The sequence below is a fragment of the Lepidochelys kempii genome, chromosome 28, assembly GCF_965140285.1.
Source record: "Lepidochelys kempii isolate rLepKem1 chromosome 28, rLepKem1.hap1, whole genome shotgun sequence".
Classification (NCBI taxonomy): domain Eukaryota; kingdom Metazoa; phylum Chordata; order Testudines; family Cheloniidae; genus Lepidochelys; species Lepidochelys kempii.
Window position 1 is genome coordinate 7207715 of NC_136407.1, and position 23729 is coordinate 7231443.

Below are 23729 nucleotides of genomic sequence, written 5' to 3' on the forward strand. Positions count from 1 at the left end.
CTGCTTTGAGCAGGGGGTTGGACTAGATGACCTCCTGAGGTCCCTTTCAACCCTGCTATTCTATGATTCACCTTTTGAGCGTAAGCTTTCGTGAGCCACAGCCCACTTCATCGGATGCACGCAGTGGAAGGGAGAGTCATTCAGGGAATCCCAGCAGCAGCGAAGACAAATTTGCGAACTGCTAGGAAACTTTAGGCAGTCGTATCAATTGATCAGGGATTCTTTGTTTCTGAGGAGGGGGTTTTTTTTAAAGTATTTCACTGAACCAAATCTCCGACAGCCCCTCGGTCGGTGACAGCAGGCAGAGAGGAGCTGCAGTGACGAGGGCCTTTAAGTCCCCAGCCCTGGGAAGCCCGCGCTGTCCCCCAGACTGGGGTCTCAGTCCACGGGGGTAACTGTTCCCCCCTTCTGCCCCGGCCTGGGCCGGGGTTTTACCCTCTGCAAGCGCCTCGCCCCTGGGCTCAGCTCCAGCGCCTCCCTGATTTTGCCCCTCTCCAGGCTCAGTGCAGCCTAAGGAGCAAATTAAGCAGTTTTCACCCTGCAGCCGGGAGAACAGAGCCCAGAGCCTGGACACGGGGCAGCTCCTGGCCCAGACCAGAGGCTGCTGCTGCTGGCTCCCTGTGATCCGGGAGCCCGGGCTGGAGCAGCTGATGCTCCCCGGGCTTTGTGCTGGGGGCGGGGGGGCATCATTAGCCCTTCCGTGCCCGGCCGGGGGGTTTCTCCACCCGGGAGCAGCCCCCGGCTCTGCCCGCACCAGCCCCCGTGCCGGAGCCCCCTGGTGAGTGAGAGACCGTGGGGGGGGGGCTGCTGGGGGGCAGGAAAGTGACTCTCTGCCCCAGGGAGCCGGGGAGAAGCCCCGGAGCTGCCTCAGCCCCACTAGATCTGCCGCCAGGATCTGCCCCCCGGCACGGCTGGGATTCGGGGGGCCAGCGGGGGGTTCCCCTTTGGTGTAGGGGGAGGTGGGGGTGTCAGGAGGGGGGAAGCCGGAGTTGCAAGGGGGGGGAGGTCAGTGGGACAGGTGGGGATTGAACTGTCTCTGTGCAGCCAGGAAATTCCAGGGGTGGGGTGGGGGTGCGGGGGTTTGTGTGTGGTGGGGTGCCTGTGAGAGAGCTCACTGCATCCTTTCCCTGTTTGTGCCACTTCCCTTTCATACAGTGATACAAATTCTCTCTAGCTCTTCCCCTTTGCTCTCTCCTGATCCCCTATGGCTACAAAATCCATACAGATTTCTCCCCTTTCCTCTCAAATGATCACATCTCTAGTTTCCTCTGATTTTGCCCCTGTTCCCGCCATAAGTCTCAAATGTCAATTTTTAAAGCTCCTCAGATTTGGGGGTGGGGGGGTTCCCCACCGTTTTATCTGCAGCCATTTTTTTTTCTTATTGAGGTGGGAAGTGATTACCCTGAGTCATCCCCCAAAATATGACTGCCTCTGTGGTGGGGATGGGATGGCCATTTTCTGCCAGCAACAACTCTCATAAAATCCCACAGATTTTCCACTCTCCTCTGTAATTAATTTGCAAAAATGAATGCAAAATTCCTCAGGTTCCCAGGCCTTTCCTCTTTCCTTTCTGGACATTGATCTCAAATCTCAGGTGTTCCCTCTTTGTGTTTTCACCAAATGTCCATTAAAAATCCTCTCAAGTTTGGGGCGGGAAGGGACGTTATATGATTAAAATACGTCATGTAAGGTGTCAATGGGAAAGTTATGAATTGCTGAATATAATTATGAGATTTGTTTGCACGTATCATTTTTGTATTTGAAGTTATAAATATTAACCATGTACCCGTGTTTCAAATGTTTGCTTCTGGGGTAACACCCTCAAGGTATTTAGCCAGCATGTTGATGGGCCATCAAAGAACACTTAACTCACAATGGACCACAGGCTTCTTCCATGTAGTGGAAGCTTCTTTCTTGTGAACTTTCTAGCTAGGGTATGGGCAATGGCCTTTATGACTCAGCGAAGCATGCATGCAGCTAAACCATGTGACCCTAAACTTGATCCTGTTAGATTTATATTTCAGCAAACTTTCCTGCTCTGATCTCTGGACTATGGACTTCTACTAATGGGAGCATTCTAACCAAGGGGCTGAGCCAGCAATTTATGCCATTATTACTTCAAACCTGATCCAAAAACTTTGCAATTATTGTATGAATTTGATTCCTTTAACCAATTTTAACACTCACCTTTCTTTCTTTCTCTTATAAATAGACATTTAGATATTAGATACTAAATCACTGGCAACAGCGTGATTATTGGGTAAGATTTGAGTTCTGTGTTAACCTAAATACATGGCTGGTCCTTTGGGTTCAGAAGAACCCTTTACTTGATTAAATTGGTCTTAAATATCCACTCATTAAGTCTAGTATCTGGGTGTTGAATCCAGGACTGGAATGCCTAAGGAGGCTGCAATTCTGACTTCTTGTTACCCAGTGTGGTGACACAGAAGTTTACTTTTGTTGCTGGTTTGGTACATCTTGTAGAAGAATAACCACCAGTTCTGGGGTGTGTCTGCCCTATTTCTCAGCAATTTGTCCTGAATTTGGTATTCTCAGTTGTGACCCACTGAGGCACGGTGAAAGAGGGGTTCCCTATGTTTATAAATCCCAGCAACGTCTCCTTTTTTGGAGGAAACCTGTTGCCCTGAGTTATTTCCCATCCTGGAGGTTGCAGGGGGTTAAACTGCCCAATGCTCCTCTTTCCCCTCTCCTCTGAGAATCATTTGTTTCCGCTCTTAGTTCTGTTAAAATGTTCGCCAATGAAAGAGAACAGCCACATATTTAATACACTTAGAAGCCAGAGGCCTCCCTCTCTGGGGGAGCAGTGACTCCCAGCTGCTAACAGGAGAGTTGGCTGGACTCTTTTCTTTCCTCCAGCTGGCATGGGAGGAGAAGGTCTCTCTGAGTTCAGTGTGGGTCCAGAAGTACCCCAAACCCCATGACAAATGCTGTCCATGAGGGGTTGCTTCCCACAGTGCTAAGATGCAGCCACCTCTGGGGTGGATCCATGGTGGCCATTATTTGCTAGTGACAGGGCATGGAAATTGCTTACCTATTTTGGACCCTCCAGGCCTTCCCTTTCCTGTTAAAGAAGCATCCCTCCTTTGGTTCTGCTTTTTTCTAGCTTTCTATTCAGAGTCTTTTTTACTGAGGAGGCTTAAAAATGTCTCTGTGGGCTTAGCCTGGCAGGAGGGGCCTGGTCTACACTGTAATACAGAGAACAAGCATTTTCCCAGCATGGCAGAATCTAGGCTGTCTGTCTGCAGGGAAAGGGCCTGGGGGAGTCATGATGTGAAATGAACTAAAGCCCGTTCCTAAACCTCCACAACGGCCCTTCTCGCCCGGCCAGGCTGCAGAATGACGCCCACGTTTCGCTCCAGCTGATCCCGTCCTCCCATGGGACAGGGGAGAGAAATGGCTGCAGAGGAGCCAGCTCAGGTAGGGATTATAGGGGGGTTGCTGGTGGGTTCCTGCAGGAGGGAGAGGGGCAGTAAATACACAGGAGGTGGGAAGCTTTGCCCCGTCTGGTTTGGAGGTTGGAGCGGGACAGGAAATTCACAGGGTGGAGAAAGGGAGGAGGACAAGGTCTGGCAAACCTGCCAGGACTTGTTTAATATGTGGCTTAGATTCCAGGAACAGACCCATGGGGTCTGGAGGTGGAAATCCCCTGATTTGTGGAAAAGGAAACAACCCACATAGATGGGGCTAGGAAAACTGGCCAGATTCCAGTGTTGGAGCCTGACCCGAATAACCAGCTTCTGCTATGAGAGATGGGGGTACCCAGCAGTGAGGCTCAGGGAGATTCCCCCCACCCCCCGTATCCAGCTCCTCAAAATGAGGAGGGTGTTGGGGTTCCTACCAGGGAGCTCGCTCTGAACCAACTAGGGACTCCATTTCCTGTATCAGTCCCTGGCTAGTAGGTGTGTGATGGATCTGCTGGGAGAAACAAGGGGCTTCTCTCTTTGTCCCCTTTCTCTGGTGTTTCCAGGATGCTCTGAGCGGGGTGGGGGTGGGACTCTGTTGACTGTGAGCCTCCCAGAGCTCCCATTTGATCGGCTCCTTTTCCCCACGAATAATGGGGCTGTGAGTGGCGCAGCAGGTCCTGAGTGTTGGACTCTTGCTCTTTCAGGGGCCGGTGACCTTCGAGGAGGTGGCTGTGTATTTCACCGAGGAAGAGGGGGCTCTGCTGGACCCCGCTCAGAGAGCCCTCTGCAGAGACGTCATGCAGGAGACCTATGAGAATGTGACCTCGCTGGGTAAGGGTTCCCGTCCCCTCGGTTCTTAGAATGGGAAATGAAGAGTTAAGGTTCACGTCACCCCCACAGTGTAACCTTAACTCTGCCCAGTTTCAGCAACACCCCAACATGCCAGTGGGATGCACACTAGCCCTCTGCCCTCCCCTGCTACACAACACCCTGGGAACAGGGCACAGGAGCAGTTTAGCACAATGTCAAATATCTTTTCTTTGCTAAGGTAAAACTGGGGTTAGAATAATAGAATCATACAATCATAGAAGATCAGGGTTGGAAGGGACCTCAGGAGGTCATCTAGTCCAACCCCCTGCTCAAAGCAGGACCGATCCCCAACTAAATCATCCCAGCCAGGGCTTTGTCAAGCCTGACCTTAAAAACTTCTAAGGAAGGAGATTCCGCCACCTCCCTAGGTAACGCAGTCCAGTGTTTCACCACCCTCCTAGTGAAAAAGTTTTTCCTAATATCCAACCTAGCCCCCCCCCCCCCCCCCACTGCAACTTGAGACCATTGCTCCTTGTCCTGTCATCGGGTACCACTGAGCACAGTCTAGATCCATCCTCTTTGGAGCCCCCTCTCAGGGAGTTGAAAGCAGCTATCAAATCCCCCCTCACTCTTCTCTTCTGCAGACTAAACAATCCCAGTGCAGAGGTAAATTTCATACATACAGGGGAAAGTACCTAGAAAGGAGAAGGAACAAGGGATTCACAAGCATGTATGCCAACAAGGCTCTCACAGCTGGGTGTATGTGCAGGTGTCATTGTGTGTAATCACCTGCTTGGGGTACTGCTGCGGCCCCAGAAGACACATGGATAGTGTTGTGTGGGTGGGGGGAAGGGGTGTAGGGAGGTCCTGGAGTGTGGTTCTCCATGGGCTGCAGGGGGAGGCAAGCACGGATGCGTTCAGTCTGAGGTTGCAGCATGTCTGCTCCCTGAGCAGCGTTATCATCTCCTCCTGCCCATGCTACCTGTCCTCACTCTCCCTCTGAATTTTGTCTTTGATTGGCACCCTCCAAGCTGTCTGCTCACAATCCAAAGCACCAGAGGCTTGCAGCACCTCCTGGGAAGTGTCTTCTTTAGTCCTCTTCTTTCTCCTTCTTATCTGGCCAAGCTGCACCACCGGTGTGCGTGAAGAGACCCTCAAGGCTACATCTGCTTAAGAAACGAACAATGGACAGATGTCCTATTGTCAGCGCACTTACGCGCCTTGAGCCAAACCATCTACAAGCACAGCTGTCTCACTTTCCCTTGGGAGTCACAGAGCCCCAGCCACGGTAAGTAAGGCCTGAGGTGTGGGAAAGGGGGAGACAGCCCTGGGGTATCCGTACAAGTGCATAGGGCTATTGTACTGAATACCGGCACCGTTCTCCACATGCAGGAGTGATCGCAGCTGATATCTCACTCCTAAGGATAATCAAGGATGCAAGGAAGCTGCTCCTGCATGTGTGTGGCTGCAGACAAGGTCTGGGCGATTTGCCAGCAGGTTGGAGGTGGGGTTGCACTAGGGTCTGAGCTGGGGCAGTAGCAGGCAAAAGCATGCAACCAGAAGCAAAATCCAACCCCACCGTGCGTTGGGCAGTGTCCTTTGCCTCATACTACAGATGTCAAACTAACAGCCTGTAGTTACCCGGGTCACTTTTTTCCCCTTTCTTAAAAATAGGAACTATGTTAGCAATTCTCCAGTCATACGGTACAACCCCTGAGTTTACAGATTCATTAAAAATTCTTGCTAATGGGCTTGCAATTTCATGTGCCAATTCTTTTAATATTCTTGGATGAAGATTATCTGGGCCCCCCAATTTAGTCCCATTAAACTATTCGAGTTTCACTTCTACCTCAGATATGGTAATATCTACCTCCATATCCTCATTCCCATTTTTCATGCTACCATTATCCCTAAGATCCTCATTAGCCTTATTAAAGAATGAGGCAAAGTATTTGTTTAGATATTAGGCCATGCCTAGATTATCCTTAACCTCCACTCCATCCTCAGTGTTTAGTGGTCCCACTTCTTCTTTCTTTGTTTTCTTCTTATTGACATGGCTACAGAACCTTTTACTATTGGTTTTAATTCTCTTTGCAAGGTCTGACTCTACTTGACTTTTAGCCTGTCTCACTTTATCCCTACGTGTTCTGACCTCAATAAGGCAGCTTTCCTTGCTGATCTCTCCCATCTTCCACTCCCTGAATGCTTTCTGCTTTTTCTTAATCACCTCTCTGAGATGCTTGCTCATCCAGCTTGGTCTACAATTATGTAACCAAATAGCATCCAGGAAAGAAAAACCCACAACACAGAGGGGCATAAGATACTTCTGGAGTAATTCTGAGCCAAAAAAAATAATAATAATAATAATAATCTGCAAAATTCTGCGTATTTTATTTGTCAAAATAACACAATATAATCATGCCAATTTGAATTATTTGTGTAATTTATTTCAAAATACATATCAGCAAGTATATCTGTAACAATACAGACAAAAATAGTTCTGGTAATTTTTTCTGACAAATAGGTTCCTTACTAGGCATATTAATACAGAACTTTGAGTATTTAATTTAAGCAACAACACAGAAACTTATTTCCCACCCCCTGAGAAGCAGTGCAAAGGCTTGGGGGAAGTCAGGGGTAATGGAGGAACTGAAAGGGAAGGAGCCTGGAGTGAACTTGGAGGGTTGTTGGGTGTGTGTGGGAGAAGTATGGAACAGGTATTTGGGGGGGGAGAGGCAGGGAATGTTAGGGAGACCCTTCCCCATGCTGACCCTGACTGACCTCAAGCTGCTCCCATTCAGTCAGGCACATTTGCCCCTGTCCCTGCACCCTGCCCCATCCCCATGTGTCCCTGCAGCCCCTCTCCCCTGTCCCATGTGGCCTTGCACCCCTACTCCCATTTAGCCTCTGGCTCAATGCTGTCTCCCCACTAACTCCTGAGCCCGTGCCCCTGTCTTGTCCTCCCACGAGCCATTCTGAACCCAGTCTGTGACCCCCCGCAGCAGCCGTGTGTGCCCCACTCTTCTGTCCTAACCTGGTTTAATGGGCAGGGTGCTGTGGTTAACATCTACTCCTGTGGGAATTCTGCACTATTGCTCGCACACAGAATTTTTTCCCTGAAGAAAATACGCTGTGGTGCCAGAATAGCGGGGTGCATTCATGCTTCTGGCTGTTCTGATGCCACACTAGCCTCTGATGGGAAAAAGGTGGAATTGCAACACTTGTCAGGCAGAATGTATTTTCTGCAGGAAAAAAAATTCCATGACAGACATGAATTCTGCACATGCGCAGTGGTGCAGAATTCCCCCAGGAGTAATAAGACACTTTTGGTTTCAGATGAAATGAAATTCCAGAGCAGGTTATATCTGATGATTCACAATAAGAACAGAATTCAGAGTAGCAGCCGTGTTAGTCTGTATCCACTGAATGCATCCAATGAAGTGAGCTGTAGCTCACGAAAGCTTATCCTCAAATAAATTTGTTAGTCTCTAAAGTGCCACAAGTCCTCCTGTTCTTTTTAATAAGAACAGAATCTCACACTGATTTCTCCTCTGATGCATTTAAACCTTCTTCACCCAACACCACCTTATTATTATCAAGTCATGTAATTTACAAGAACTTTAGCATCATAATGGGGAAAAACAGCCAGCCTTCCCATCTGTACACAAAACTCCCAGATCAGCAGGAGAAAGGTCAGAAGCAGCTATGCCAATAGACAGAAAGAGGGATTAAAAGCACAGAACAGTCCATTCATATTTCCACTCCAACACTGTGACTCGTGAACCTCCAGCCGCAGTGAGACTGATGGAGAATCAAAGTGTGACACCTAGCACAGACAGCAGCGAACACATGACATTCTGGGAGGCAGAGAGGTTGCATTTGGGGAGAATAAACACTATTATGGCTGACACAGAAACTAAAGCTGGGTTGAGGGGGGATTATGATAGTTACAGAGAAGGAGTGAATCCCTTTGACTCATCGTATCTTCTTCTGATGTTACAGAGGGTGAAACAACATTTTTTCCTCACTCCTGTTCCTGATCTTTGTTATAGTTCAATGTATTTTAAGTGGGGAAAATGGTAGAAAAGATTTCTGCTCTCCAGCACAACCTGAAGCAACATGAGAGCGATCTGGGAATGAGACAATTTGTCCCCAAACGGGGAAATAGACAATTGCTTTGAAATGGGGTAAGAGTAGAACTGTGATGCTCAGGGTTTGTTTAGACTAGGAAAAATTGATGGCGTGTAGGTCAGGTCAAGGGAAAAGCTAATGCCAACCACTGCACCTGGGTGACATCTACACTGCAACTTTAGTTGTGTTTGTACACCAAGATCATTAACTTGAGTAGCTAACTCCACGTACAATCCTAGTGGATGTAAGGCACAGGTAGTTTTTGCCACCGGGTAGCCTGTTCAGATCAAACCTCTCTCCCCCACCTGGAGCTGGTTAATATTCCTGGCAGGAGGGACACACACTCCTACGACTCACAGGGAAAGGAGTTGATAGAAAAGATCACAGGACTGACCCCAAAGAAGGGTGAGCTGCAAAAGGCAGAAGGAGACAACTGATCTGGGGGAGCTGAGAGGCCATGATGAACATGGTGCAAAGATCACTATGCGGGAACTAGCAAATGTGACTTTAAAAAGAAAAATATTTGGCCAGCCCTAGTCAAGGCATTTATTACAGTTCTCTCCCATGTGGATTTTCTGATGTCTAATAAGGTTTGACCTCTGACTGAAGCTTTTCCCACACTCAGGGCACGTGTAGGGTGTCTCTCCCACGTGGATTTTCTGATGTCTAAGAAGGTTTGACCTCTGACTGAAGCTTTTCCCACACTCAGGGCACATGTAGGGTGTCTCTCTGGTGTGGATTCTCTGATGTGTGATAAGGTATGAGCTCCGACTGAATCTTTTCCCGCACTCAGGGCACGTGTAGGGAGTCTCTCCGGTGTGGATTTTCTGATGTCTAAGAAGGGTTGAGTTCTGACTGAAGCTTTTCCCACACTCAGGGCACGTGTAAGGTGTCTCTCCAGTGTGGATTCTCTGATGCGTGAGAACAGCTGAGCTCCGACTGAAGCTTTTCCCGCACTCAGGGCACGTGTAGGGCGTCGCACCGGTGTGGATTCTCTGATGTGTGATAAGGCCTGAGCCATCACTGAAGCTTTTCCCGCACTCAAGGCACGTGTAGGGCCGCTCTCCCGTGTGGATTCGCTGATGTGTGATGAGGGCTGAGCTGTGCCTGAAGCTTTTCCCACACTCAGGGCAGGTGTAGGGTCGCTCTCCAGTGTGGATTCGCTGATGTGTTATAAAGGCAGACCGGTGACTGAAGCGTTTCCCGCACTCAGAGCATGTGTAAGGTGTCTCTCCTGTGTGGATTCGCTGATGTCTAATAAGGGTTGAGCGATGCCTAAAGCGTTTCCCACACTCAGGGCAGGTGTAGGGTCGCTCTCCAGTGTGGATTCTCTGATGTGTTATGAAGGCAGACCAGTGATTGAAGCTTTTCTCACACTCATGGCATGTGTAGCGTGTCTCTTCCAAGTTGATTCTCTCACGTGTATCAGGGTCTGACTGGCTACTGAACTTTTCCTCTGGCCTGTGCTGTCTCTTTGCTTTTTCTGGGTGTGCCCAATTCCTGCAAATATTCCCTTTGGATCTTCCTGATAACGTTCCATGTGGTTTTACTTGGTCAGCATCTTCCTCCTGAGGATTATCCTCCTCATTCTCACTCATCATACCATCTACTGATGGGAGACAGAGAGAATCCAGACATAGGTCACTCCCTGCACCAGAAAGAAAGGAAATCTCAGAGAGAGGAATGGAAGAAAGAGCCAATAAACCAAAATATCTGTGGGAGAGATCAAACCTATCAGGAGCTGATTTTCCCCAATCCCTTCCCCAGAAAAGAGAGGAAGGGATCAGTTCTGGGTCCACATCTCACTAGAACTCTCAGGGGAAAGCGAGATCATGGAGCAACCTGCTGCCAGTTGTCAGTCAGAATAGGAGGGAAGCCCTGAGTGACATCTGCCATAAAGATTCCACACCTGCTGGGAACAATCCTGAACTTGGAGAGCTCACAAGGTCTTTGTAGGGCATCCCAAATATTTCCTGCATTCCCAGACACTTTTTGAGTTGGTTTAATCAATTCCTCACCTGTGCAGGCAGCTCTCAGGAGCGCTTCTTTCTCAGAGCCCTGAAGGTCTGGGACCCACGGCTCTTCCCCTCGTTCCATCTGGAATATCACATCAGGTTTGGAAACTGGAAACCCTACTCAAGGCAAAGAAAAGAAGTGAGATCATTGAGATTTGTGGGATACTTGTCACGAAGATTAACCCTAAGCTCATTTTTAAGCAGTAACATCCTAAGGCCAGATCTCTTGCCTCAAAGTGGCAGGATAGTTATTATTGTTATTGTTATTAACCATATTTATTTACCTTTGTGACTAAGGGTCAAGTGAGACTATGTCTATACTACAGAGTTAAGCTGACTTACGTTACATTGATGATCATAAACCACTGTAATTACATCATTTGTGCATGTTCTTCCAGCACTCCTTGTGTCAGTGAAGTGAGCCCTCAGTTGGTGCCCTAGCATCGAGAGAGCGAGCAGTGCACTGTGGGTAACTATCCCACTGTGCAACTCACCGCCTTCTGTAGCTAGGAGTTCTGGGAATGGATTGCAGTGCATCGTGGGGGGGGGCTCACTCGCCCATGATGCCGTGTTCTCCATCCCATCATTCTGTGGGCTTCCAGTTCAGTACATTTTGCGCTATTTTTGAACAACCCATGTAATCTGTACACCCACCATATCTGCCTAAAAGCATGGATCCTGCACTGCGGTTTAGTTTTGTGATGTGTGTCATGAACACGCCACTGACCCTGCAGTATTTCATGAGCTGCAAATCTGAAAGTGAATCCGTGGTGCGTGCCCTGCAGCGTGCCATGGAAAGAAACAATTCAAGATTGATGTTGGAGCAGCTGCACATGGTGGACCATTGCTTTTGGGCTCAGGAAACCAGCACCGACCGATGGGATCGCATCGTTATGCATGTATGGGATGATGAGCAGTGGGTGCAGAACTTTCTGATCCACAAAGCCACCTTCCTGGAACTGTGTGCGGAGCTGGCCTCTGCCCTGCAGTGCGAGAACATCAGAATGAGCGCTGCCCTCAAGGTGGAGAAGTGAGTGGTGATTGCTTTGTGGAAGCTGGCAATTCCAGACTGCTATCAGTCAGTTGCAAATCAGTTCGGAGTTAGGAAGTCCACTGTGGGGGTTGTGATGATGCAAAAGTGTGCAGGGCTATTAATTGCCTCCTGCTATGAAGGACGGTGACTCTGAACAATGAACAGGAAATAGTGTATGTCTTTTTGGCAACGGGACCCCCTAACCGTGATGGGGCGATAGATGGCATGCATATCCCAATTTTGGGATAGCGTGAAGCTCATTGTGGAAGTGGAAGGTGTGTGAAGCTGCACCAGAGCAATGATTTGCCCCCCTTGCTTCCAGTATGCCTGCTTCAGCTCCTTGATCTTAGCATGGCACAGCTGCATGTTCCTTTCATGGCCTTTTTCCTTCATGCCATGAGCAATCTGCCCGTAGGTATCCAAATACCTAGGGCTGGATCGGAGCTGCAGCCGCAGAGCCTCCTCTACTCAGAGACCCAACAATTCCAGTGTATGACAGGTAGGAGCGCATTTGCTGAGGAAAGCCGCCATGGTCAGTTGGGAAGTTGCAATGAGAACTCTCCACACCGAACAAATAGGAAGAGGAATTTCAAAATTTCCTGGGGCTTTAAATGGGAGGGATGCATGCCTGTCTACCTGCAGGGCAGCCGAGTTCAAACTGCTGACCAGAGCGGTCATGATGGGCATTGTGGGATACCTCCTGGAGGCTACTTAGGGTGATATAAGAGAGCACAGTGTCTACACTGACTCTGCACCGCTCTAACTTCGTCTAAAAAAGTTCTATGTCTCTTGTCGAGGTGGCTTTATTATGTTGGCATAACAGGCGAGTTAAAACAGCAGGAGCGCTGCAGAGTGTATACCTCCACTGTTTTGTCGACAAAGCTGACATTTGTCAACAAAACTGTGTCGTGTAGACAAGGCGTAAGAATGGATCCCCACTGTGCTAGGCTAGGTACAAACCACAGACTAGTAAATGGTCCATGCCCTGAAGAATTTAAAATCTAAACAGACAAGAAAACACAGAATGGTGGGAAAGGTAGAACACACCAGCAAAGTGAAAAATGTGATGGCAAGGTGACAGATGTGATGAACCAAAGGCCACATATGGATAGGGGCAACTAGTGACATTATCATAATCAGGGTAAAGGAGAAAATATCATATATATCTGTACTATTACCATAAGGAAGGGCATAAAATACCTCACCCAGTTACCATTTTTTCAGGTTTGATGGGTTCCTGAGACAGTGTAAACTGAATCAGCACCTCCCTTCTCATGGGCTCACCTGCCCTTCGATCTTTGTTTCCAATGATGTCTGTAAGTTGTAAGTATGCACAATGCAAGATGGTGAGTATGAACAATGCAGGACTCTCTTCCCTATAATTATCTTACTCTAATCATTATGTATATTGATCCTTGCTTATGATTTCGGTTATAACTGTCTGTATTAAATCAAGTTTCCCTGTGTGTTTCACCAAATTTAATCTCCTCCATTAACTTTGAGTAGCCTGTAACAAGGAGGTGTGGCCACATTCAGAGAGTAACAGGGAAGGACCGCAATACATCCCGTGGTGGGCAGAACCAGAAGAGCCACATCTGCCATGCCAGAAGCAGAAGGGCGGACAGGAAGCAGAAGTACAAAAGGCGGGTCCTGCAGTTCAGTTGGGCAGGAGCTGCCAAGAGAGACAGATGCATCCCACTGGCTGCTGGAACCTGAAGAAGATCCCCACTGGGCTGAGGGCTGGCCAGATCTCCCCAGGCTGTTGGCCAACCGAGAAACTAAGCAGCTGCTTGGGCTGCTGCCTGGGGACTGGCCAAATCTCTCCGGGCTGCTGGCTGACTGAGATGATGAGGATCTGCTGGGGATGCTACCTGAGGACTTGCCAGAGCTGCCCGAGAAGACAGAGGACCCCCATGTAATAGAGGTACCAAACCCAGGGGATGTGGAAAGTAGCCTGGGGGAACTAGACAACCATCTGGTTAAGTGCGGGCCTAAATCTAGGTCAGCATGTTGTGGGGCAGATCCCCACACTGGACGACCATTCCACCACTGCTAGGGACCTGGGCTGGGACGTGGTGGAGTCGGCTGGGCCCATGTCCCCCCTGCCGTCCCACTCCTGGGGTGGCAGCCTCCCCATATTAGCCAAGGAGGCCTCTGTTAGTGCTCACCCTTCCCTGAGCCCCTAGACTGTGCTGGTGCTCGATTTTACCTGGGCTTGCAGAATGCTTAACCGCTCTGCCCTCATTGCAGGTCAGATTTTACTAATTGTTTGCTGCCGTGCCCAGACCGAGGGCCTGGGGCTCATAGACTTCTCTATTGCTCTGCCTGGCTGGAAGGATGGGACACTAAGTACAGCTAATTCCCTCCTTTTGACCTCACCTTTACAGGTATGTGACAGTGAGGAGGCTTGGTCTCCCTCAGAGAGTGATAAGGAGGGACGACCATGCAGCCCACACACATAATCTTATAGGTTTAGTACTTGTACCGGCTACACTACCACCCTGTGACATCACCAACAAAGTGCCCATTTGTGCCTGGGTAGGGGCCCTGCCCTGGGAGGGAGGAATGCAGCAAGGACTCAGGATTGGTGGCCAGGATCGCTGTGCATAGACATGGGGAGGTTATATGGTAGGGGAGGGGTGAATAAGTGGTGGAGGGAGCTTAAGAGTTACAATAATAATATTTGGGGGGAAAATGTAGAATGAAGTGAAACTGAACAGAAATAAAGCTGGAGTGTAGGCTCTAAAGCAACAAGGCCTGGGCAGGTTTCAGAGTAACAGCTGTGTTAGTCTGTATTCGCAAAAAGAAAAGGAGGACTTGTGGCCCCTTAGAGACTAACCAATTTATCTGAGCATGAGCTTTCGTGAGCTACAGCTCACTTCATCGGATGCATACTGTGGAAACTGCAGAAGACATTATACACACAGAGACCATGAAACAATACCTCCTCCCACCCCACTCTCCTGCTGGTAATAGCTTATCTAAAGTGATCATCAAGTTGGGCCATTTCCAGCACAAATCCAGGTTTTCTCACCCTCCCCCCCCCCACCCCCAAACTCACTCTCCTGCTGGTGATAGCCTGGGCAGGGATTTGGGGTTAAAGGTCTGGGATCCTTCACAGCTCTAGATCCCCAGACCTCTCCTCCACCCACTGACCCACCCAGCCCACTTCCTGGGTGCCCTTCCTCCACACTCCCCTCCCCTTCTTCCCATTACTCTCAGCCGGCACCACCTCCCGGCACCTTGGGAACTTCTTGTGTTCCCTCCTCATCTCTCACTACCTCATCCCTCCCTGCTGCTTCTGAGCTCTAACCCTGCACACACCTTCCCCATGTCCTGGTACCCCAGAATTATCTACTTCCCCCCCTTCTCCTCCCCTCCCACAGCTCTGTTCTCCCTTCACCTGTGGAGTCCTGAATGGCAACTTTAGACGCTCTCCTATCAAAAGAGGAGCTCATCGGACTGTCACACAAGCCATGCATGAGTCACACACCTATTTACTCAATTTAGAATTCTACAGGAAGTGTATTTTCCTCTTAAAATGAGGAAAAGGCAAGAAAGCTACAGTTATTAATGTAGTTATTAATGTAGCCAATAAGGATACATTAAATGCAATTTTAAAATGACTGACGGCACCAAAAAGGCACATGTCCAAAAATTATACTAGAGGGTGGAGATAAGGCAACAAACGTGGGGCAAGGAAACTTGTCAAAACTTGTATGATGAATAAAGGTATAAAGTTATTACTACTCAGGTTCTTTAGAGACCCCACAGCTTCTAATAACCGAGGGGACAGGACTCCTTACCCAGCAAGACCACCGTCTCATAGTTCTCCTGCATGACATCCCTGTAGAGGGCTCTCTGAGCAGGGTCCAGCAGAGCCCCCTCTTCCCTGGTGAAATACACAGCCACCTCCTCGAAAGTCACTGGCCCCTGAAAGAGCAAGAGTCCAACACTCAGTACCTGCTGCCCCAGTCACAACCCCACTATTTAGGGAACAGCAGCACCAGGTAAATGGAAGCTCCAGGAGGCACATGTTAACCGAGTCCCACAACACCTTGCTTAAGCAGCCAGGAGGCATCAGAGTGAGGGTAGAAAGAGAGAACCTTTGTGTCTCCCAGCTGACAGATGGAGGCAGGGTTTTCACAGTTATCACATCCTACTAGCCAGTGCTTGATTATGGGACATGGAGCCTCCAGCAGGGCCCAGAGACAGCCCCTTGGTAGGAATCCCAACACTCTCCCAATAAAATATATGGAAGGATGGGGAAGTCAATAGTAAAGAATATAAGTTAGAAGGTCAGAATTATAGAAAATTGGTAAGGGAAGCTATCAGAAATCAACAACCAATCAATGAAAATAAGGAGGAAGTTATTAAAAGTATATTAAGTACAAAATGAATCCTAACAATGGCAGTCACTTAAAATCTTTCTGTAGTTAATAAATTTCTTTTATGCTTTATCTGAATCAGTGTATTTTGAGTGATGTGTCTGGGGAAAATCCCAGCTTGGTGAGCTCAAGTTTGTTGTGCATATCTTTCCCATATCAAGGGGACGGTCACTATATTAATGAGCTCACATTGTACAGATCCCTTTGCATAAGAGGAAATAATTCTGGATTTATACTACAGCAGGTGTGCAAGGCTGGGGAGCTGGGAAATTGGCTGTTGTCTTCTATCTGTCCTTGAGTGGCTTAGGTAAAGCACTCAGGTAGCTTAAGTTGGGTGCATGCTGCCACCTGCTGTCGTGCTGGGTGATAACAGGGTTTGGAGAGGCTGGCTGAATCTCCAGCAAAGCAGTGTGAGAAGGGCCAGCGGGCACAGCGGTTCCCAGAAGCCCCCCAGACTGCCTCCCACCACCCATAGCAGCTCCCACGCTCCTATGCATTTACTGCTCCTCTCCCTCCAAGGAGAACCCACCACCAGCTCCCTCATAATCCCTTACCCGAGCCAGCTCCATTGAAGCCATTTCCTTCCCGCTGGGAGGTGGGGACAATCTGGGGTGAAACATGGATGTTATTCTGTAGCCTGCCAGGGTGAGAAGGGCAAGGTGAGAGAATTCAGATGGGGTTTTTGTCCATTCCACATGCCGATTCCCCCCAGGATTTTTCCCTGCTAATGGACATTCTAGGTTCTGCCACACTGTGAAGCACAAAGTGACCTTATTCCAGTACAGGCCTAGCCCCCTCCCACCAGGGTGTAACCCTCTGAGACATGGTGAAACCTTTCCAGTAACAGAGTCTCTGAACCAAAGGCCAGAGAAGAGCAGAATCAAAGGAGTCACTTTGGGGGATTCTCCCTGTCATTGTCCCCAAGGCAGCTGTCTCAGGTTTACAAGGTTGTTTGATGCTCCAGTCTTTATACAGTCTCTCCTGAGAGTGCCCCCTTTCATGGGATGGGCCTAGTTTTAGCTTTTGGCAAGCGTGACCCCAGGGGCTCTGAGACTGGGCCTTCTTGCCTCAGCACACCTTGTTTCTTTCTGTGGCTCCCAAGTGAGTCGAAAGGAGTAGATACTCCTGATAGAGACTGTGAACATAAGAACGGCCCACTGCGTCAGAACAATGGTCCATCTAGCTCAGTGGCCAATGCCAGGTGCTTCAGAGGGAATGAACAGAACAGGGAATCATCAAGTGATCCGTCTCCCATTCCCAGCTTCTGGCAAACAGAGGCTAGAGACACCATCCCTGCCCATCCTGCCTGTGACACTGGCAGATGAGGTGTTAGCTCTTGCAAAAGCCCCCAAATCTTAATTGAACATGGACAAACGCAGAGCTGAAATCAGTCTGGCTCACCTGTGTCAGTACTGTTAAAACAGGTTTTAGAATTATAAGAATGTGTTTAATGTTTAGACTTTATTGAATGCTTGTGAGTTGCTGCCTGGAATAATATCTGAGTATCATAGAATCATACGATGAGAAGGAACCGCGAGAGGTCATCTAGTCCAGTCCTCTGGACTCATGGCAGGACAAAGTATTATCCAGATCATCTCTGACAGGAGTTTTCTAACCTGCTCTTAAAAATCTCCAATGATGGAGTTTCCACAACTGCCCTAGGCAAATTATTCCAGTGCTTAACCACCCTGACAGGAAGGTTTTCCTAATTTCCCATCTAAACCTCCTTTGCTGCAATTTAAGCCCCTTGCTCCTTGTCCTATCCTCAGAGGTTAAGAAGAACAATTTTTCTCCCTCCTCCTTGTAAAGACCTTTTATGTACTTGAAAACTGTGATCATGTCCCCTCTCAGTCTTCTCTTCTCCAGACTTAATAAGCCCATTTTGTTCCAATCTTCCCTCATAGCTCATGTTTTCTAGACCTTTAATCATTTCTGTTGCTCCTCTCTGGAATTTCTCCAGTTTGTCTACATCTATCCTGAAATGTGGCTCCCAGAACGGGACACAATACTCCAGTTGAGGCCTAATCAGTGTGGAGTAGAGTGAAATAATTATTTCTCATCTCTTGCTTACAACACTCCTCCTAATACATCCCAGATGATGTTTGCTTTTTTTTTTTTTCTTTTTGCAACAGCGTTACACTGTTGACTCATATTAAGCTTGTGGTCCACTATCACCCCCTGATCACTTTCCGCAGTACTCCTTCCTAGGCAGTCATTTCCCATTTTGTATGTGTGCAACTGATTGTTCCTTCCTAAATGAAGTACTTTGCATTTGTCCGTATTGAATTTCATCCTATTTACTTCAGACCATTTCTCCAGTCTGTCCAGATCATTTGAATTTTAATCCTCTCCTCCAAAGCACTGGCAAACCCTCCCAGCTTGGTATCATCCACAAACTTTGTAAGTGTACTCTCTATGCCATTATCTAAATTACTGATGAAGATATTGAACAGAACCGGATCCAGAACTGATCCACGCGGGGGACCCCCCACGTTATGCCCTTCCAGCATGTCTGTGAACAACTGAACCAGTTGCATTGTGAGCTTCTGTGGCTATGTAAATCACCAGGCAGGACAGAGACTTTAACTATGTGAAGTGCTGACTGGCAACAGACAGCATTAAATGCTGCCTGGCAGGAAAGATCCATTGACACGGGATGTTAAACTATTACTATTATGGGATGTTAAAGAAGACAAAAGACTGTTGTTCTGCTCTTGACTTCACACAGTTGTTTTCCCCTTTCTTTTCTTTTTTGTTCCTTTATTTACCCTAGTTTGCCAGCAGTTGGCTCTTTTGCAGTTTCACCTGGTACCCGAGAGAGGAAGAAAGTGTCCCAAGGCCTCAGCCAGAGGGTTGAGCCTGACACAGTAGAAGGGCGCACCCCTGGAGCAAGGAGAAATTGGACTCACAGAGGTGCAGCCCAGAAGGCCTGAGGCCCAGGAGTTTGGCACCAGTTTGATGGGCTGGATGGCTTCTCACTGGGGGCTGCCACAAGCCTGGCACATGGAGTAGATATGGGGTGGCCTGGGGAGCAGGAAGCTGGTCAGTGTCCCAGACAGCACTCCGTGAACGGAAATGGAGAGGGAACGAGGGACACTGCTGGGAACTCAGCACCCGTCGTGAAGGCCATTGGCAGAAAGTTGTCCTCTCCCTGGCCTACGGGGGTCAGACAGTGACACAGAGATCCCTTGGCAAAGGGTCATTTTGTCTTTGCCAGCAGCTCTCACCTGACAAACCCATCACACCAAACACATCCCTTGGAGGATGGTCATGTGAGGTGTCTACAGAAAGCACATAACTGGTCAAGACTCATAATGACTGAGAGATCAACGTATAGGTCATATGTAACGAAGAGAGGGAAGAGCATCTTTGCAAGCAGACTGGCTAACCTATTGAGGAGAGCTTTAAACTAGGTTCACTGGGGGAAGGAGACCAAAGCCCTGAGGTAAGTGGGGAAGTGGGATACAAGGGGGTGAAGCACGAGCAGGAAAGAGCGAGAGGGGAGGGCTCCTGCCTCATACTGAGAAAGAGGGACGATCAGCGAGTTATCTCAAGTGCCTATACACAAATGCAAGAAGCCTGGGAAACAAGCAGGGAGAACTGGAAGTCCTGGCACAGGCAAGGACTTATGATGTGATTGGAATAACAGAGACTTGGTGGGATAACTCACATGACTGGAGTACTGTCATGGATGGATATAAACTGTTCAGGAACAACAGGCAGGGCAGAAAAGCTGGGCGAGTTGCATTGTATGTAAGAGAGCAATATGACTGCTCAGAGCTCCGGTATGAAACTGCAGAAAAACCTGAGAGTCTCTGGATTAAGTTTAGAAATGTGAGCAACAAGGGTGATGTCATGGTGGGAGTCTGCTGTAGACCACTGGACCAGGGAGATGAGGTGGACGAAACTTTCTTCCGGCAACTAATGGAAGTTACTAGATCGCAGGCCCTGGTTCTCAAGGGAGACTTCAATCACCCTGATATCTGCTGGGAGAGCAATACAGCGGTGCACAGACAATCCAGGAAGTTTTTGGAAAGGGTAGGGGACCATTTCCTTGTGCAAGTGCTGGAGGAACCAACTAGGGGCAGAGCTCTTCTTGACCTGCTGCTCACAAACCGGGAAGAATTAGTAGGGGAAGCAAAAGTGGATGGGAACCTGGGAGGCAGAGACCATGAGATGGTCAAGTTCAGGATCCTGACACAGGGAAGAAAGGAGAGCAGCAGAATACGGACCCTGAACTTCAGAAAAGCAGATTTTGACTCCCTCAGGGAACTGATGGGCAGGATCCCCTGGGAGAATAACATGAGGGGGAAAGGAGTCCAGGAGAGCTGGCTGTATTTTAAAGAATCCTTACTGAGGTTACAGGGACAAACCATCCCGACGTGTAGAAAGTGTAGTAAATATGGCAGGCGACCAGCTTGGCTTAATAGTGAAATCCTTGCTGATCTTAAACACAAAAAAGAAGCTTACAAGGAGTGGAAGACTGGACAAATGACCAGGGAGGATTATAAAAATATTGCTCAGGCATGCAGGAGTGAAATCAGGAAGGCCAAATCACACTTGGGAGTTGCAGCTAGCAAGAGATGTTAAGAGTAACAAGAAGGGTTTCTTCAGGTATGTTAGCAACAAGAATAAAGTCAAGGAAAGTGTGGGCCCCTTACTAAATGAGGGAGGTAATCTAGTGACAGAGGATGTGGAAAAAGCTAATGTACTCAATATTTTTTTTGCCTCTGTCTTCATGAACAAGGTCAATTCCCAGACTACTGCACTGGGCAGCACAGCATGGGGAGGAGGTGACCAGCCCTCTGTGGACAAAGAAGTGGTTCAGGACTATTTAGAAAAGCTGGATGAGCACAAGTCCATGGGGCCGGATGTGTTGCATCTGAGAGTGCTAAAGGAGTTGGCGGATGTGATTGCAGAGCCATTGGCCATTATCTTTGAAACTCATGGCGATCGGGGAGGTCCCGGATGACTGGAAAAAGGCTAATGTGGTGCCCATCTTTAAAAAAGGGAAGAAGGAGGATCCTGGGAACTACAGGCCAGTCAGCCTCACCTCAGTCCCTGGAAAAATCATAGAGCAGGTCCTCAAGGAATCAATTCTGAAGCACTTAGAGGAGAGGAAAGTGATCCGGAACAGTCAGCATGGATTCACCAAGGGCAAGTCATGCCTGACTAATCTAATTGCCTTCTGTGACGAGATAACTGGCTCTGTGGATGAGAGGAAAGCAGTGGACATGTTATTCCTTGACTTTAGCAAAGCTTTTCACACGGTCTCCCACGGTATTCTTGCCAGCAAATTAAAGAAGTATGGGCTGGATGAATGGACTATAAGGTGGATAGAAAGCTGGTTATGGGCCTGAACGGGTAGTGATCAATGGCTCCATGTTTAGTTGGCAGGCGGTATCAAGCAGAGTGCCCCAAGGGTCAGTCCTGGGGCTGGTTTTGTTCAATACCTTCATTAATGATCTGGAGGATGGCATGGACTGCACCCTCAGCAAGTTTGCAGATAACACTAAACTGGAAGAGAGGTAGGTATGCTGGAGGGTAGGGATAAGATATCTAGGGACCTAGGCAAATTAGAGGATTGGGCCAAGAGAAATCTGATGAGGTTCAACAAGGACAAGTGCAGAGTCCTGCACTTAGGATGGAAGAATCCCAGGCACCGCTACAGACTAGGGACCGAATGGCTCGGCAGCAGTTCTGCGGAAAAGGACCTAGGGGTGACAGTGGATGAGAAGCTGGATATGAGTCAACAGTGTGCCCTTGTTGCCAAGAAGGCCAATGGCATTTTGGGCTGTATAAGTGGGGGCATTGTCAGCAGATCAAGGGATGTGATCGTTCCCCTCTATTTGACATTGGTGAGGCCTCATCTGGAGTACTGTGTCCAGTTTTGGGCCCCACAATACAAGCAGGATGTGAAAAAATTGGAAAGAGTCCAGCAGAGGGCAACAAAAATGTTGAGGGGTCTGCAACACATGACTTATGAGGAGAGGCTGAGGGAACTGGGATTGTTTAGTCTGCGGAAGAGAAAAGTGAGGGGGGATTTGATAGCTGCTTTCAACTACCTGAGAGGTGGTTCCAGAGAGGATGGTTCTAGACTATTCTCAGTGGTGGAAGAGGACAGGACAAGGAGTAATGGTCTCAAGTTGCAGTGGGGGAGGTTTAGGTTGGATATTAGGAAAAACTATTTCACTCGGAGGGTGGTGAAACACTGGAATGGGTTCCCTAGGGAGGTGGTGGAATCTCCTTCCTTTGAGGTTTTTAAGGTCAGGCTTGACAAAGCCCTGGCTGGGATGATTTAGTTGGGGATTGGTCCTGCTTTGAGCAGGGGGTTGGACTAGATGACCTCCTGAGGTCCCTTCCAACCCTGATATTCTATGATTCTATGTAAGGAACAAAGCATTTATATTGAAAATCTACTTTCTGGACTTGGAATGGAAAATAAATCACTGAGAGGTAATGGGCCCCGGGATTGGCCCATCCACCCAAGAGGGAGTCATCACTTCTCACTAGTCAGCTGGCAAGGTAACACAAGGATCAAGTGACCAGCCTTCCTCCCTCCCAAACTATCAATGGAAAACCATCCGAGGCACCACCAAACAACTGAAACTGGGAGGTGGGGGAGAGGGGATTGATGGAGAGGGTGAAACTGAAGGTAACACAAATTTAATCATCTGAAATCCAAAATATGAATAGTTTAAAGGCACATGTCACCTGTTTCTGATGTGAAGGGATGGGCCAGAATGTATAGGGGAGGGGGCCTGTTTTGAGGAGGGGCAGACTGGGCAGAGCTAGGGCATGGCTGGACTAGGGGCAGGAGGCCCAGCTGGAAGTAGCAGTGAGAGGCCCAGCTCAGTGTGCAGCTCAGCCTGCATCACCAAGGTGGCATGCACCATATTGTATGCTGCCGCTGCTGCCTGTAATATGTGTGTGCAGCAGCCTAGGACAGGAGACAGCTACTTGCTTCTACAGTGCTAACAGAGGGCTGGAGGGTATGGGCAAGAAGGGAAGGCTGAACAGGAAGTGGCGGCAGGAGGAGGAGGTGGAGAAGGAGAGAGAGACAAACACCATCTTCTCTCATGTACTTTAGGTACCGTAACCACCATATGATTAAACTGTCAAGATCTTGGGGAACAGACCATGTCAGAGATTTCTCTCTCTGGCTGTGTTACCAACTTGACAAACACTTGAAAGAAGGGGAGGAGGAGCTGGACTTGGTGGCAGAAGGAGGAGGTGGAGAAGGAGAGAGACATTTGAAAGTATAACCATTATTCCCATTCCACTGCAACAAAAAGTACAGGAGATGGGAGCAGCTTCACAATCTCCCAGCACCTACGTGGAGAGAGCACTGGACGGGGATAATTCCTGGCTCTGCCACAGACCTGCTGGGTGACCTTGGGTAAGACCATGGCACTTCTCTGTGCCTTGCATTGCAAACCTGCTTGAGACCCACAACTGCCTAAAAGGCCACAAATTCCTCCAGCCAACATCGCTCTGTGTTAAGAGCTAGAAAATTCACCTCCAAAAAACTATATGAACACAGGATTTAAGGTTGCCCCAAGGTGTCTGGTACCCCTCCAGAAGACTCAAACTTTTAATACCCAGGCAATATAGAGATAAGGCACTCACCAATGTAACCCTAAATCTGACTGCAGGGCTATCCCTAGACATTGTGGTGCCCTACACAGCCCCCCCCCCCCGGGGGCATGGCCCCAGGCCTCCATGGGGGTCTGGCCCCAGGCCTCTGGGGGGGGGCTGTATCCAGTCTGTGGGGGGAAGGAGCAGGCTTGGGGGGCAGGGGAAAAGCACCCCCCAGCACAAGCCAGTGGAGCGGAGCGGGTTGGGGTCAACTCACTCCACTTTCTGACCCCCAGTGATTGCACTGCGGGCCTGACCCTGCACTCACGGGGTGGTGGGAAGTGGAGTG

General features: G+C 48.8%; 2 protein-coding genes across 9 annotated transcripts in view; one reads left to right on the plus strand and one right to left on the minus strand.

The window, feature by feature from the left end:
* The window catches only part of LOC140904255 (zinc finger protein 707-like), a 30475-nt gene that overhangs the window by 664 nt on the left and 6082 nt on the right, over positions 1-23729 (plus strand). Inside the window, exons 2-9 of one of the 6 annotated variants that reach the window (XM_078850975.1) lie at positions 3350-3438; positions 4130-4256; positions 5361-5523; positions 12639-13338; positions 13665-13801; positions 18122-19247; positions 22195-22457; positions 22893-23201. In XM_078850975.1, the coding sequence (XP_078707101.1) occupies positions 3397-3438; positions 4130-4256; positions 5361-5523; positions 12639-12741 (435 nt within the window). In that variant the 5' untranslated portion in view covers positions 3350-3396 and the 3' untranslated portion in view covers positions 12742-13338; positions 13665-13801; positions 18122-19247; positions 22195-22457; positions 22893-23201. Of the gene's footprint in view, positions 1-3349; positions 3439-4129; positions 4257-5266; positions 5524-12638; positions 13339-13664; positions 13802-18121; positions 19248-22194; positions 22458-22892; positions 23202-23729 lie in introns of all 6 variants that reach the window. The other 5 variants (XM_078850977.1, XM_078850976.1, XM_078850978.1 and 2 more) reach the window with 5 other exon arrangements.
* The window catches only part of LOC140904238 (uncharacterized), a 49036-nt gene continuing 31985 nt past the window's right edge, over positions 6679-23729 (minus strand). For all 3 annotated transcript variants that reach the window (XM_078850938.1, XM_078850937.1, XM_078850936.1), the window contains 4 exons: positions 16357-16439; positions 15221-15347; positions 10385-10498; positions 6679-10014 (listed from right to left, as the gene is read on the minus strand). In XM_078850938.1, coding sequence (XP_078707064.1) covers positions 8900-10014; positions 10385-10498; positions 15221-15347; positions 16357-16439 — 1439 coding nt within the window. In that variant the 3' untranslated portion in view covers positions 6679-8899. The remainder of the gene's footprint in view (positions 10015-10384; positions 10499-15220; positions 15348-16356; positions 16440-23729) is intronic.